This window comes from Ranitomeya variabilis, chromosome 6 (assembly GCF_051348905.1).
Source record: "Ranitomeya variabilis isolate aRanVar5 chromosome 6, aRanVar5.hap1, whole genome shotgun sequence".
In the NCBI taxonomy this organism is placed as follows: Eukaryota; Metazoa; Chordata; class Amphibia; order Anura; family Dendrobatidae; genus Ranitomeya; species Ranitomeya variabilis.
In genome coordinates, this window is record NC_135237.1 from 89,165,110 (window position 1) to 89,182,213 (window position 17,104).

Genomic DNA, 17,104 nt, shown 5'->3' on the forward strand with positions numbered 1-17,104 from the left:
TTAAGGGGTTAATTACCGGCGATCGCAAAGCAGGGGTCGGTGCAAACCGACCCCGATCATGTTCTTTGGGGTCTCGGCTACCCCCGGCAGCCGAGACCCCAAAGAACATCCGGGTGCCGGGCGGCGGGCGCACTGCGCGTGCGCCCGCCATTTTTTCCCGGAAAAAAGATGGCGGCGCCCATGGGGAGACACGAGGAGCACCGGGGGAGGTAGGTAAGTATTGGGGGGCTATTGGGGGCCATCGGGGACCACATTTCTCTGTCCTCCGATGTGCGATCACATCGGAGGACAGAGAAATTAAACGGCAAATCGCGTTTTTTTTTTTTTTTGTTGCGACCGCCGGTAAACTGTTAATTACCGGCGATCGCAACTCGGGGGTCGGTAAAAAACCCCCGAATCATGTTCTCTGGGGTCTCGGCTACCCTCGGCAACCGAGACCCCAGAGAAAATCCGACTCTGGGGGGCGCTATTCACTTTTTCCACAGCGCCGTTAATTAACGGCGCTGTGGTTTAAGTACCCTTAGCGGCCGCCGTTAAAAGGCGTATCGGCGGTCGTTAAGGGGTTAATAATAACAAAAGTTGTTTACAGCCAGATACCTATACGGACACCATCAATGGTAGTAATTGACTTATGTTGTCACACTTGCTTTATAGGTTATCACTAGTTCGTTGTAGCGCACAGCACCTCTCTCAAGCACCCGGATTAATCCTTCACCTAGTATCCTTTGAGGTAGTATTGACCTCGACCACATGTGGAGTCCTCTCACAGGACTCACCGTCTTATGCCATAACCCTCTGCTTTTATGCCATTTGTTCTCTTCCTTACCTATACTTACAGCTGCACAGTCTTTCAGCTCTTGCCATTTAGCCCTTGTTAATTGGAAGTACTCACAGCTCACGGATCACCTACCCGGATTTGCTCCAGCCGCCACGGTTGCGTACACTCTGTTCGTCACACGCTGGATTTGGTCTGGAAATGTATCACTAATATTTCGTCGTTCTTTATATTGTGCACCATGTATATTGTTATTCATTTTATTTATTTTTTATCTGCCTGTATTTCAGTTTGATAAAAAGGAATTTCTGATGAAGGTCTGATGTATGGACCGAAAACGTTTATTCTTTAACTGGATGCACAAATAAATGAAATAATCATCTTGCAAAAATAATTATCTGAGTGCCAAGTGATTTTTGAACATCGTTATGTGTGACTCAGCCTAGTGTTGCTTCATTAACACCCCTGCTCTGCAATCCAGTAAACACAGCTGGGGACCCTGAGGAGAAGACAAGTGGCTATCTTTTGCTGGCTGCATACAGTAGGAAAAATAAGTATTTGTACATTATCAATTGTGTAAGTTCTCACCTATAAAGAATGGAGAAGTCTATCATTTTTTATCATTGGTACAGTTCAACTGTGAGGGAGAATTAAAAAAAAAATAAAAATGATTGTATGCTTTTTAAAATAAATTGCATTTTATTGCATGAAATAAGTATTTGATCACCTACCAAACATCAAGAATTCTGTCTTTCACAGATCGTTAGTTTTTCTTTGCGAAGCCCTGTTACTCTGCACTCTGACTATTGCATCTATTTGAACTCATTACCTGTATAAGAGACACTTGTCCACACACACACACACAGTCACACTCCAACCTCTCCACCATGTCGAAGACCAAAGAGCTGTCTAAGGACACCAGGGACAAAATTGTAAACCTACACAAGGCCTGGATGGGCTACAGGACAATAGGCAGTTCGGTGAAAAAGCATCAACTGTTGGTACAATTAGAAAATTAAACACAAGATGAATGTCAATCTTTCTCGGTTTGGGGCTCCATGCAACATTTTACCTCGTGTGGCAAGGAGGATTCAATAAAACGGGTCAGGAATCCGCTCAGAACTACATGAGAAGACCTGGTCAATGACCTGAAGAGCATTGGGACCAGGGTCTCGAAACATTACCGTTGCTAACACTAAGTTGTCATGGATTAAAATCTTGCAGGCCAAAGAAGGTCCTACTCTGCTCACGGCAGCACATGTCCAAGCCCGTTTGAAGTTCGCCAATGACCATCTGGGTGATCCAGAGGAGGCATGACAGGATGTCATGCAATCAGCTGAGCCCAAAATAGAACTGTTTGGTATAAACTCTCCCCCTGTGGGAGGAAGAAGGATGAGTATACTCCCAAAAACATAGGCATTGGCTTGTGTTCTTCTGCACAGTTGAGTCGATGGTATTTTGGCTCCAGTGACCGGTGTATGTGGCAATAAGCTGCTCTCACCACTCCCAGTGACTGAAGTGCTCAGTTATGGGGGTTGCTTCATCTGATAGTGGCCCCGTCTGGGAACTACACATCAGCTGCCTACTCAAATCAATAGGTCTCATGGGCAGCACCTGGCGGTGGCCACATTCTGTAGATTGAACAGATCTCTTCTGGCTGCCAATGAGAACAGCTGTTTGGCAGGGTGCTGATGCAACACCTCCACTGATCAGACATTGATGGCAAACGTGACACGACACTCTTCAGCAAGCTCCACCACCACTCTCCACCCACAATCTCTGCTCACTAGTGTAGCGGCCACACTCTGCGCATGTGCCCACCAGGTAGCAATGATGCATGAACAGACTAAACATTTTGTTTTAATGTGGGGCCATTATACAGCATGGTCTGTTAGAGACAATAGGGTCATCATACTGTGCATGTGGAGGCATTCACTGTGTGTGGGTGGGGTTTCATACCGTGTTTGGGAGCATTTTGTTTGCATCATAACTTTATCATCTGTTTTACTCAAGGTTTCTCTTCATCCTTTGTCATTGCATTTAAATTATGCCATATGCTTTTACTGCCCTTAAAATTTTTCCACTATAATTTCAAAAGTTATCGTTTTGATAAAACATGTCTAGAGTTAAATAAGTTTTTCATTAAATATCAAGGTTGGCTGCAACTTTGTCCCTCTGTATTTGAGTTTGTCATCCTTGGCTTAAAGGCTTATTCTCATCATGATAAAGGGTTAGAATTGCAAAGAGGTTACAATAAACTGTAGGGGGAGGTCTGTTCGAGAATGGAGGGGCTTTTTAACCCCCTTTCTGCCATCGGATGGAATAGTACGTCCAATGGCAGATCCCCTGCTTTGATGCAGGCACCGGTGGTGAGCCCGCATCAAAGCCAGGACATGTCAGCTGTACAAAACGGCTGACATGCCTGCAATAGCGGTGGGTAAAGTTGCCATCCACCCGCTGTTATTAACTAGTTAAATGCCGCTGTCAAGCACTTCCGTCTGGAAATGCGTGCACCAGTGACCCGTCACGTGATTGGGGTTCATCGGTGCATTGACATAACTAGAGGTCTCCTGAAGACCTCTATGATTGTTGAAGCCAGATTGCTGTAAGCACCACCCTGTGGTCGGCGCTCATAGCAATGCTGTAATTCCCTTACATAGGAGCGATCTGCGCATTGCTCCTTGTAACAGAGCCGAGCAGGCAATGCCAGCTTCTTGTCTCTCATGGAGGCTATTTAAGCATGGCAAAAGTATAAAAAAAAACAAAAAAAAAACACCTTGATTGCTAAATGGCATAGCGTGAAAAAAATCCAAACGCTAGAATTACGATTTTTTGATCACCGCGAAATTGCATTAAAATGCAATAACGGGCGATCAAAAGAACATATCTGCACCAAAATGGTGTTAAACATCAGCTCGGAGCGCAAAAAAAACAAACTCATCTAAACACCCTGAAAAATGCACATGCTACAGGTCTTGGAAAATTGAGCCATTTTAGCAAAGTTTGGAATTCTTTCACCACTCAAAAAATTACCTTGACAGGTTTGATGTCTATGAACTTGTAATGACCTGGAGAATCATAATGGCAGGTCAGTTTTAGCATTTAGTGAACCTAGCAAAAAACCCAAACAAAAAACAAGTGTGGGATTGCACTTTAACAATTTCACCGCACTTAGAATTTTTTTCCCCCAGTTTTCTAGTACATGACTTGGTAAAACCTATGGTGTCGTTCAAAAGTACAACTCATCCCGCAAAGATTTAGTCCTCACATGGCCATATTAACAGAAAAAAGAAAAAAAAAAAAAAGCTATGGCTCTGGGAAGGGGGGGGGGGGGGGAAGCGAAAAGCCGGATTACTCACCGGTAATGCTCTTTTAATGAGTCCACGACAGCACCCCACATGAGAGAGAGGGATCCGCCCATAGGAACAGGAAACCTACAGAATAAAAGGAGGCGGTCCCCTCTCCTCCTCAGTTTAGTTTACAGAGTATAAAAAGGGAACCGCAAAAGCTTTAGTATTAATTCTTATTCAGCAAAATATCTTAAAACTCTATACAACCATTATTTGTGAATTAAAGAAAGGGCTGTGCATAATCAGGGAGGGTTGTAAATGGGTGCTGTCGTGGACTCATTAAAAGAGCATTACCGGTGAGTAATCCGGCTTTTTACCCTTCGCCACGACAGCACCCCACATGAGAGATTTTCAGAGAGTCATTACTTGGGTGGGATTACTGTACTAAGCACAGCTCTACCAAAGGTCAAATCAGAAGAAGAAGATAGATCAAGTCTATAATGGTTGTAAAAGGTAGAAGGTGTAGACCAAGTTGCGGCCTTACATATTAGATGGATCGGGACATCCGCTTGTTCCGCCCAGGAGGAAGCCATGGCTCGTGTTGAGTGCGCTTTAATACCCTCTGGAGGAATCTCGCCTTTTGATGTATAGGCCAAGCAGATAGCATCTCTGATCCACCGAGATATGGTAGCTCTCGTGACCCCATGTCCTTTCTTGTGGCCCTGAAAGGAGATAAACAGAGCCCTACTCTCCCTCCATGTTTGACACCTTTCTATATAAGTCAGGATGGCTCTTCTGACATCTAAGGTGTGGAACTTATGTTGTTCAGGGGTTACAGGAGAATCAAAAAAGGAAGGGAGAAATATTTCCTGTGACCTGTGGTAGGTGGATGCTACCTTAGGGAGGTAAGAGGGGTCTGGTTTTAGGACTATTCGATCATGGAATATCAGTAAGAATGGTGGGTCTACTGATAGGGCCTGGATGTCACTAACACGTCTGGCTGAGGTCAGGGCTACCAATAGGGCTACTTTATATGTGAGGACATTTAGAGGTATAGAATCTAGAGGCTCAAATGGGGAGCTGGTTAAGGCTTCTAGCACTAGATTTAAATCCCACGGAGGTAGACGGGGAATATGTACCGGGTTACTTCGTTCACAAGACTTAATGAATCTGGAGACCCATCTATCACCGGCTATATTATATCCATATAGGGCTCCTAACGCTGATATCTGGACTCTTAAGGTGTTCACTGATAATCCTAATTCTCTACCTTTTTGTAGGAACTCTAGAATAGGTGTTATCGGAACCTGATTAGTGAATGGTACTGTATGAAATTCTAAGAATTTTTTCCAAACTCTGCTATATATCAGGGTGGTAGATCTTTTTCTACTTAGTAGCAGGGTTTTTACAAGCTGTTCTGAAAAACCCCTTGAGCTTAGTAACTGCCGCTCAAGTTCCACGCCGTCAAGTGAAGCCCTTTCACTTGCGGGTGGAAAAACGGCCCCTGGAACAGTAGTTCCTTGTCCAATGGAAGAATCCATGGATCGGATAGACACATGCTTTGGAGGCAGGAGAACCACGGTCTCTTTGGCCAGAAGGGTGCAATGAGGATTACCCTTGCACGTTCCCTCCTGATCTTCCTGATCACTAGCGGAATTAGAGACATTGGAGGAAAGGCGTAAGCCAGTCTGAAGTCCCAAGGATGATGTAGGGAGTCCAGCATGTCTGGATGATCCATGGAGTTCAGGGAAGCGAATCTTTCTACTTGCCTGTTGCCTCTTGTGGCAAATAGATCTATCTGAGGCACTCCCCATGCTCTTGTTATTAGTCTGAACACGGTTCTGTTTAAGGACCATTCTCCCTGGCGCAGCCTGTTTCGACTGAGGTAGTCGGCTTTGGTATTTTCTACTCCTCTGATGTGTAGGGCTGTTAGGGATGTAAGATGAGTCTCTGCAAACTGGAAGATCTCCCCTGCGATGGTCATCAGACTTCCTGACCGTGTACCGCCCTGACGGTTTACATAGGCCACTGTGGTGGAGTTGTCTGAGAAAACTCTTACATCTGCTCCTTGAATCTGTGGAAGAAAATAATTTAAGGCTTTTCCTACTGCTGTTAATTCTTTCCAATTTGACGAACATGATGATTCTGCCTGATTCCAGGTATCCTGGACTATGTCATCTTCCATATGTGCACCCCATCCCGTAGGGCTGGCGTCTGTAGTAATTATTTTGGATGGATCTACTATCCACGGTACACCCCCTGAAAGGTGTCCCATATCTAGCCACCAGGTTAGAGATTCTATGACATCTCTAGAGAGAGTTAGTTTACTCTCTAGGTGTCCTTTCCGTCCCTGGGTTGACAGTACTTCGTACTGTAATTGGCGGGTATGGAATTGCGCCCACGGTACAGCCGGGATACATGAGGACAATGATCCTAGTAAGGACATAGCCTTTCTCAGTGTCATGTAGGGGTTTTTTATTGCTTCTGACACCTTTGACTGTATAGTCGTTTTCTTTGCATGCGGGAGGAAGCTTTTTTGACTTACGGAGTCTAGCTGGATCCCTAGAAACATTTGAGTAGTGTCTGGATTCAGTCTGGACTTTTCGAAGTTGATAATCCAACCCAACTCCTGCAGGGATGAGATTGTGTTAGACAACCGCAATTTACATTGAGCCACAGAATTCCCTATCACTAAAAAGTCATCCAGGTAGGGTATTATTAAAGTGTCCCGTTGGCGTAGATGAGCCATTACCTCTAACATCACTTTTGTTAAAATGCGGGGGGCCATAGAAAGCCCAAATGGCATTGCTACGTATTGGAAGTGACGAACCTGTCCCTTCAGGATGACCGCTACTCTTAGATACTGCTGGTGTTCGGCATGTATAGGAAGGTGATAGTAAGCATCTTTTAGGTCTATCCCGGCCATGACACACTTAGGAAACAAAAGCTTGATGGTAGAACTAATGGATTCCATTTTGAAAGTGTGGTTACGTAAAAAGGAATTTAGTTTTTTGAGGTTTATGATGGTTCTGAATGAACCATCTGGTTTATTGATCAAGAATAAAGGGGAATAGAACCCCCTCCCTTCTTGATCTCTGGGAACCTCTATCAATACTTTTTTATATAGAAGCGACAGGATCTCTGATTCCAGAGCTTCTTGTTGTTGTTGATCTCTTGGAGATGTTACAATAAAAGAATCCCAAGGGATCCTATCAAATTCTAATCTCAATCCGTTTCCAATAATGTCCAGAATCCAAGGACTAGATGTTATCAACTTCCATTTATCAAAGAAATATTTTAATCTACCGCCCACTTCATAATTAACGGTACTTGTTACGTTTTTGGTTATAGGATCCCGAAAACAGAGCACCTCTTTGTTTTGGATCCTTTGCTTCCCAGCGCTCCCTTTGTTCAGTAGGTTTGTTCCTGGTGAAGGGGCGCCTCCTGAAAGCTCTCCTGTAAGAGGGAAGGTACTGGTTAGGGAAGCCTTTCTTCCGCTCTCCTGCCTTATTTAAGAGCTCGTCCAGAGTTTTCCCAAATAGGAACTCACCCTGGCAGGGGATCGCACAAAGTTTTGCCTTGGCCTGTGCGTCCCCTTTCCAATTTTTCAACCAGAGTGCTCGCCGGGCTGTGTTTACTAGACCGGCTGACCTGGCTGTTAGACGTAGCGAATCCACCGACGCATCGGCTAGAAATGCTACTGCATCTTTCATTAGAGGGATTTTCGACAGAATTGTATTTCTCGAAGCTCCACTCCTAATTTGTTCCTCCAGCTGCTCTGTCCATACTAGCAGTGACCTTGCAGTACAGGTGCTAGATATGGCTGGTCTGAATGCCCCCGTATTAGCCTCCCATGACCTCTTAAGTAAGGCTTCTGCTTTTCGGTCTAACGGATCAGTTAGAGTCCCTGAGTCCTCCACAGGCAAGACCGACTGTTTAGAAGTTGAAGCCACTGCCGCATCAACTTTTGGTATCTTTTGCCAGGAATTAAGTTCTTCGTCACTGAAGGGGTAGCGTCTTTTAGCAGAGGATGGCAAGAATCCTCTTGTATGTTGTTTCTCCCACTCTTTTTTAACCAGCTCCTTAATTGTGGGTATGGCGGGAAAGGACCTTCGTTTTCTTTGTACTAACCCCGCGAACATGATGTCCTGCGCTGACTTCTTTCCCTTCTCATCTGGGCACCCCATCGTGCTCCTGACGGCTTTAATTAAATTGTCTACACTACTATTTGGTAGACAAAGCCCTCCTTCATAATCCGATGAACTTGGCTGGGACTCCTCTTCATCAGAGGATTTTTGTACTACCTCTGACTCCGAGCTTACTGGAGATCGGGACCTGCTAGGCTGACGGGTACTGGTGCTACTTGTATGGGCCAGACCTTGCATCTCTTCACGAATTATGGCTCTAACGTCGGACGGAGTCATTACGTTTTCTTGACGTAAGGTCAATACGATGCACTCTGCACATAACCTCTTAGTATATGAGTCCGGGAGGGGTTGCAAACATAAGGCACATTCTCTGTGTTTGGTTTTATGTGTCCTTTTCTTAGTCTAGAGGAAGGGGATATAGGAGGAACATATATCAGCATATGGGAAGAGACTGTTTTAAAACTCACCCAGTGAAGCTGACAGGTACCGGTTCTGGAGGCGGATTCTTAGCTGAAAGACTTTTCTGTTTGGTGGCAGATCGCTTTTCCTGGGATCGATCTCCACTTTTGGTGCTGCTCCTGGCGCTTGTCTCCTTACTGGGAGACTGCTCTGTTGCAGATAAGTGCGCTACATCGGCCGGTGAAGCCATACTTACACACACCGGCCGACGCTAGCGCTGCACTTTTAAATTTGGCGCCGAATCTCCTGCCTCCCCGGACCCAACCCGAAAGTGCTCCAGCGGCTTCCGGGTTAGACGCGCTGCTCCTCCTTACCATGCGGCGGCTGCTGGATAAGAAGCCGGCCGCTGAGCGCGCGCGTCCTCATGGATCCGGGCGGCCCAGCGGCACCGAACCCGGACCATGGCGATGATCAGACGAGGGGGGAGGCTGCAAACAGTGGCTCCCCCGCCGCTGCCTCTGGTACCGCAGCCCCTGCCGTTCCACCAGAGACCGACGCAGGCGGGTGCATGGCCCAGGAATCCTCTTGACTGCAGGTACTTCGGGTTCCCATAGAAACAGGAAACCTAAACTGAGGAGGAGAGGGGACCGCCTCCTTTTATTCTGTAGGTTTCCTATGGGCGGATCCCTCTCTCTCATGTGGGGTGCTGTCGTGGCGAAGGGTAAAAAAACAAAAAGCTCTGAGGGTTAATTAAAGTAAAATTGCACAATCGGTGGATTGTATTGAAAGCTTGGAGTGCAGATAAGACCTTTGATAACGCAAGCGCAAGTTTTTTGTTTTTTTTTCTAAATCTAGAACCTCAGTATTCAAGTTAAATTGCTGTGTTTGCACTTTCTGATAAGTGGGTTTTGGATCGCAGTTTAGGCACTAGGTCTCTAGAAGGTTTGCCACCACTGGCCCTTCTTAGTAGATAGATAGTGAGCAACCTCTTTAAAGCTTACTCTATGCATTATGTATGGAATTTGCATCCAAACAATGGGCTTGAGAGGGGTGAAACCCTATAGCTAAATATTAACTGTCCTCTAATGCAGCAGCGGTTAATAATAATAATAATAATAATAATAATAATTTTATTTATATAGCGCCAACATATTCCGCAGCGCTTTACAACTTATAGAGGGGACTTATACAGACAACAGACATTACAGCATAACAGAAATCACAGTTCAAAACAGATACCAGGAGGAATGAGGGCCCTGCTGCTCGCAAGCTTACAATCTATGAGGAAAAGGGGAGACACAAGAGGTGGATGGTAACAATTGCTTTAGTTATTTGGACCAGCCATAGTGTAAGGCTCGGGTGTTCATGTAAAGCTGCATGAACCAGTTAACTGCCTAAGTATGTAGCAGTACAGACACAGAGGCTATTAACTGCATAAAGTGTATGAGAACATGATGGAGGAACGTGATTATGTTGTTGTTTTTTATTAATAGGCCACACAGGGATAATTAGGTTAATGCGTTGAGGCGGTAGGCCAATCTGAACAAATGAGTTTTTAGTGCACGCTTAAAACTGTGGGGATTGGGGATTAATTGTATTAACCTAGGTAGTGCATTCCAAAGAATCGGCGCCGCACGTGTAAAGTCTTGGAGACGGGAGTGGGAGGTTCTGATTAGTGAGGATGCTAACCTGAGGTCATTAGCAGAGCGGAGGGCACGGGTAGGTTGGTAGACTGAGACCAGAGAGGAGATGTAGGGTGGTGCTGAGCCATGGAGTGCTTTGTGGATGAGGGTAGTAGTTTTGTACTGGATTCTGGATTGGATGGGTAGCCAGTGTAATGACTGGCACAAGGTAGAGGCATCGGTGTAACGGTTGGCGGTTACTGGGCTTTAGACATTATCTGCCATAGTGTCTTACGGAGTGGACTGTAAATAGTCACCTTGTGGATCAGTTGGGAGATTCTGCTGTATTGCATATTAGTTTTGGTTATCCAATGGTTTGATTTTATTTTTTTTTTATTTTTCTCATCTTTATTCATTTTTTCACTCGTTTCATTCCTTCTCGTTCATTATATTCCTCTCATTTATTTTCATTTTTTCATCTATTCTTTATTTGCTACTATTAATTATTTTCTATTTGTTATTTTTATTTTCTATTTTTCATTTCTATTTTTGATTTTGTTTATTTGATTTTTTTTGTCCATTATTTTCCTCTATTCTCATTTTAGGTATATATACACCCCCTTCCCATCATCTTATGCAAGTTAAAGTAATTTTTTGATGTTCCAATAGGGGTCCATTTTCTACATATCTAGTTATTTATCTTTTTTATCTCTTATTTCTATTTTTTATTTCTCTATTTTAACATATATTCTTTCACATGTTTTTTCATACTTGCTCCTTTACCTTTTTTCCTGTAATTTCATTATAGTACTCAGAAGCTACCCTTCTGTGTCATTAACACTTGGGGGACTTTGTCCCCTCTCCTTCTCCTATGCGCCCTTAGGCTCTAGCAGTAGATTGTGATGTCCCCCCTACTACTACTTCCGTACATCCTCAGGCTTTATTGTTCCTCCTTACTACTACCATCTTAATTGTACACTAAGACCATACAGCGGGGTTCGTTACTGTCACGCCCGCTTTCCACACATACTATGCCGGCACACACTATGCCCGTACAGCTTCCCTCTTTAGATGCGCAGCCTCATTGGAGTGACTCACACTCCAGCACATAGCATAATCAGTGGAACACAGCACCTCATGGGAAAAGCAGGGTCAACATTACCCCTATAAAGAGCGCACGTCTCAGCCAAGGAGTCCTTCTTGGTATATAGTCCAATGTATAAAAATATAAAAGACAGCGCCTCACACGTTGGTTAAATAGATCAGTTTATTCTGCCTTCTGTGGCGACGTTTCGATCCCAAAGATTTTTCAAGCACTCACTCCAGCACGTCAGCCTCTATTTACCGGCCACAGAAAACTAGCGCTCATTTGCGCATGCGCAGACCATGATGGACACGCTCTGGCGTGCCCGCCCCCCATCTCTAAACTGCGAGTCACTAGCGCTTCATTGCGCATGCCCGGAAATTACATCAGACGCCACTAACATAAAAATACCGGCCATATCCACCGCTGCAGACTGCATCACCAATGTGACGGACATAGCGCTCCTGGACCCCTTCAAGATTCCGGTAATTAGTTGTGCTGTTTATGGATTCCGAACCCTCCCTACCACCTTGTCTAGACACTTATGAGTACTCTATTTTTCACAGCCCACTCCAGACTGCCTTTCTACTTGGCACACTCCACCTCACATTAAAAGGTCAGTGCCTCAGGTCATAGTGGGTTGTTTGTGTCCTAAATGCAAAATACATCAATCCTGTCTGTCAGGGAAATGTCTATCACTCCCCAAAGCTACTATTGTCCTTTTTGTAATCAGGACTGTACATACCGTAAGTGGTTTCTGTATCGATTTTGGTGTTTTTAGTATAGGCTGCTGGGGTCTCCTCTTTCCATATATCATAACAATAGCTATTAGATAAACATATTGATAGGAATCCGGTTATTGGGTGTAAACTCATATGAATATTGCAACTGGGGTATATCCGGCACCCCCTCCCTATGGTCCTCTTGCTCCTCCTGATTCTTGAGGTTCTATATAGCTAGGGACTACCTACAGGGTCCCTCCATTAAGGTGTTCTAGTTAACACTAAAAAAAAATTGTAGTTACTTACCGATAACGGTATTTCTCTGATCCCATGATGGCACCACGGAGAGAGGGGTCCGCCCCCAGGGACAGGAAACCTACAGGTGAAGAAGGGCGTACCTCTCTCCCACATCAGTTGGTTTACAGAGCCTTATACAGAACTTCAGCTGCAACTTAATATTTACACAAATTAAGCTTAACAATTTTAACTTAACAGAGGCACCGTGACTAAACTAATTATCAATATTATTATAATGTGCACACCTGTGTGTGAAAAGGGAGGGAATATACGGGTGCCATCATGGGATCAGAGAAATACCGTTATCGGTAAGTAACTACAATTTTCTCTATCCCCATGATGGCACCACGGAGAGATTTACATAGATTTGTAACTTTTTAGGGAGGGACCACTGCCTCTAGAACCCTTCGACCAAAGGTGAGATCAGAGGAGGTCAAGTCTAAGCGGTAGTGTTTGAAAAATGTAGACTGGGAAGACCAAGTGGCCGCTCTACATATCTGTTGTATTGAAGCGCCAGCTCTTTCCGCCCAGGATGATGCTACTGCTCTGGTCGAGTGCGCTTTTATATTCTCCGGGATGGCCGCCCCGCTGGATGAGTAGGATAAGGCGATGGCATCTCTTATCCACCTTGCTAGCGTAGCTTTTGACGCTTTCTGTCCTTTCCGTGGACTCTGGAAGCAGACAAACAGAGCCCTATCCTTCCTGCACTCCCTAGTGGCTGACAAGTATTGGAGTAGGCACCTTCTAACATCAAGGGTATGTAGTGTTTTTTCTCCCTCATTCTTGGGGTTGGGACAGAATGAGGGCAGGGAGATCTCTTGTGTCCTGTGAAATTGTGATGCGATTTTTGGGAGGTAAGCCGGGTCTGTTTTTAGAATGACTCTGTCCTCGAGAATTTGAGTGAAGGGAGGACACGCGGACAATGCTTGTATGTCACTAACACGGCGGGCTGAGGTTAGGGCCACTAGGAGTGTTGTTTTTAAAGATAGAATCTTTAGGGGTGCGTCTGCCAGGGGTTCGAAAGGAGATTTGGTTAGCGCATTTAGAACAAAGTTTAGATCCCATGGAGGGGCATTATGCAAAGAAACAGGTCTTGATCTACCCGAGGCTTTGATGAATCTCACGATCCATCGGTTTCTGGCTAAATCATAATTATACAGCGCCCCCAGGGCTGCTACCTGAACCTTTAGTGTACTTGTAGCTAGACCTTTTTCCAAACCCTTTTGCAGGAACTCAAGAATTTTCCCTATTGGGATTTCCCCCCCTGGGTCAGCCCCCGATACAGACATGAATTTTTTCCACACTTTGCCATATATTTTGGTGGTTACGAGTTTCCTACTCTGTAGCAATGTGGACACCAGGTTGGATGAAAACCCTTTGTTGCTTAATAGCTTCCTTTCAAAAGCCAAGCTGTCATATGTAGGCTTTTTACACTGGGGTGACACTCTGGGCCCTGGGACAACAGATTTTTTGTGTCTGGTAGAACCCACGGGCTGTCTATGGACATCTTTCTCAGCCAAGAAAACCATATCCTGTGAGGCCAGAATGGAGCTATTATTATCACTGTTGCCCCCTCCTCCCGAATTTTCCTCAAGACTAGGGGAATGAGGGATATTGGAGGGAACGCGTAGGCGAGACGATAGTTCCAGGGGACTGTAAGAGCGTCCAGAGCTACTGGCCCTCCCCGGGGATCGATTGAGCAGAACTTTCTCACTTTCCGGTTTTGATAGTCCGCGAATAGGTCTATTTCTGGCTCTCCCCAACGCCTCACTATTTGGTTGAACACCGACTGTTTCAGCTCCCACTCCCCCTGTTTCAAGCGGGTTCTGCTGAGGAAGTCTGCGGTCTGGTTTTCTGAACCCTTTATGTAAAGGGCTGTTAGGGACTTCAGATTGTGTTCTGCGATATGAAAGATGGATCGGGTTTCTTCCATCAGTGTTTGCGACCTGGTACCCCCTTGATGGTTTAGGTATGCCACCACTACCTGATTGTCTGAGAAGACTTTTACGTGGTAGGAGCGGAGGAGTTTTAGGAAGTGTGTTAGGGCGAGTTTTACCGCTACCAGTTCTTTCATGTTTGATGAGGTTAGCTCTTGATTTTTGCTCCAGTTTCCTTGTGCCACCTGACCGTCTACATGAGCACCCCACCCCCAGGGGCTTGCATCCGTCGTCAGGATTTTTTCTATCGGCAGTGCCCAAGGAACCCCCTTGGTAAAATTTATCGGGTCCGCCCACCACTGTAGGGAGTGTATCGTAGTTGGTGATATACTTAACTGCCCGTCGAGCAGGTTTGAACTTAAAGTCTCCCATTGTAAGTCCCGGGAATGGCACTGTGCCCACTGTACGGCCGGGATACAGGCTGTCATGGAGCCCAGCAGGGACATGGCTTTCCTGAGCGTGGTGACTGGAGATGCTGACAAGTGCACCGCAGCCTGTGTCATTTTTTGAATCTTCCCCTGAGGAAGATAGCACACTTGTGTGGTTGAGTCGAGGACTATCCCTAAGTACTCCTGTACCTGTGATGGGACCACTTTTGATTTGGTAAGGTTCAACAGCCAACCTAGGCTTGACAGAGAAGTCATAACCAAATCCAACTGTTGTTTGCAGTGATGGAATGATGTCCCTGCTACCAGGAGGTCGTCTAGGTAGGGAACTATCAGGACATTCTGTTCCCGTATATGAGCCATCACTTCCGACATTATTTTCGTGAATACCCGGGGTGCGATAGCTAACCCAAATGGGAGGGCCCGAAACTGATAATGTTTCACCTCCCCCTGGATATTCACTGCTAGCCGGAGGTACTTTTGATGATCCTTGTGGATCGGTACATGATAATATGCATCTCGTAGATCTAGAACAGTCATGAAACACCTGGGAAAGAGTATTTTTACGCAAGATTTTATTGTCTCCATTTTGAAGTGTGGGATCTCGAGAAAACTGTTTAATTTTTTGAGATTTATTATCGTCCTGTATGATCCGTCTGGCTTCTTTCGGAGGAAGAGGGGAGAGTAGAAGCCCATGCCTCTTTCCTGGTGTGGGACTTCCTGTAAGACTCCCTTCTGAACTAGGCCTAGAATTTCTTCCTGGAGAGCCGACTGTTCTTGAGACTGTCTCTGTGGTGTCACCATGAAGAGGTTGATGGGGGGAATGCGGAACTTTAGCTTGAGTCCTTCTCGTACTATGCCTAGTATCCAGGGACTGCTTGAAATTTTTTCCCAGGCTGGAAGAAACCCGGTCAGTCTCCCGCCAACCTGGGGGACACCTTCATTGAGTTTTTTTATTATCGGGAGTGGGTTTGTTGAATAGAAAACCTCTGGTTTTGTTTCTTTTGTCCTCCCATGTTTCTTTGTTCCCTTTCGGAGGTTTTCTCCGCATGAATTTTTTATTCCGAAAGGAACGTCTGTAAGACTGGTTGGAGAAACCAGGGAAAGATTTTTTCTTGTCCTCGGCTTTCTCGAGGATATCATCTAGCGTTGCGCCGAACAAGAATTCACCCTCACAGGGTATTGAACACAGTCTTGTTTTTGTCTGAAGGTCCCCTGGCCAACATTTTAGCCACAGAGCACGTCTTGCGGCGTTTGAGAAGGCGGCAGCCCTGGCTGCTAGTCTGGCCGAATCTACAGACGCATCCGCCAAAAAAGCTGCTGCACCTTTCATTACGGACACTGATTTTTGAATTGTGTCTCTTGAGACTTTCTCCTTTAATTGGGAATCCAAGTGCTCGAGCCACACCATTAGCGCGCGGGCCGTGCAGGTGGCCGCGACAGCTGGTTTAAGCCCGCCTCCTGCTGCTTCCCAGGAGTTTTTTAGGAAAGTCTCGGCTTTTTTGTCCATCGGGTCTTTTAGGGTACCCATGTCCTCAAAAGGCAGGGCAAACTTTTTTGAGGCCTTTGCTATGGCCACATCTAACTTTGGTGCCTTACTCCAGGATGAGCAGGCTGGGTCATCAAACGGGTACTTCCTTTTGGGGGTCAGGAGAGCTTTTTTGTCTGGCTTTTTCCATTCTCTTTTGATTAGAGAGTGAATTTTCTCATTTACGGGAAATGCTCTTTTCCTTTTTTGTTCCAGACCGCTGAACATTATGTCCTGCGCTGTTTTTAGGTCGCTCATCTACTAGCCCCATTGTTGCTCTGACCGCTTTTACCAAAGCGTCTGTTTCCTCGATAGGGAAGCAACTGCGCCCCCCCTCTGAGGATACTGAAGAGGTGTCAGAGGCTGATGAATTATTCGAGTCTGATAACTCGCTTTTCGACTCGTCCGCACTAGACTCAGGGAACTCGGGACTTTTTATATGTTTTTCTTTGCGGTTTTAATGCCTTTAATGGCACTTTCTACCTGGCTTTTTATCAATGACTTTAATTCTGAGGTAAATGATGGGGTTTCCTCCTGAATCGTCTTTTTTATACAGTCGCTGCATAGTCTTCTCCCAGGAGGAAGGCAGCTCGTCTGAACATATGGCACATTCCCTGTGCTTAGTTTTGCCTGTGCTTTTTCTCCCCTAGGAAAAAAGAGTAACCCGGTATTAAACTCAGCGCTTTCACGTAGATCACTCACCCCCTGTGGATCAGAGATACCGTCTCAGGCCTGGGGACCGTATCCGCTGGAATCGCCGCCGGCCGTGTGGTTTTTGCAGACCCCCGACTGCGTTGAGACTCTGATCGTCCGCTGCTACTGCGCTGTACAGAGGAAGCGTTTCCTTTTCGCTGATGCTGTGAGTGCAGACGCCGCTGCACTTGTGTCTGCTCAGGTAATCGCTGGACAGCTTCCT

General features: G+C 45.7%; 1 protein-coding gene across 1 annotated transcript; it reads right to left on the minus strand.

Annotated features, from left to right (window-relative positions):
- Nucleotides 1-5,490: 5,490 nt before the first annotated feature.
- Nucleotides 5,491-8,180, minus strand: LOC143781863 (uncharacterized). Its single transcript, XM_077268763.1, has 2 exons — nt 6,611-8,180; nt 5,491-6,139 (listed from the first exon to the last, which is right to left on the minus strand). Exons 1-2 carry the CDS (start codon nt 7,037-7,039, stop codon nt 5,501-5,503), a joined length of 1,068 nt encoding a protein of 355 aa, XP_077124878.1. The 5' UTR covers nt 7,040-8,180; the 3' UTR covers nt 5,491-5,500.
- Nucleotides 8,181-17,104: the final 8,924 nt, after the last annotated feature.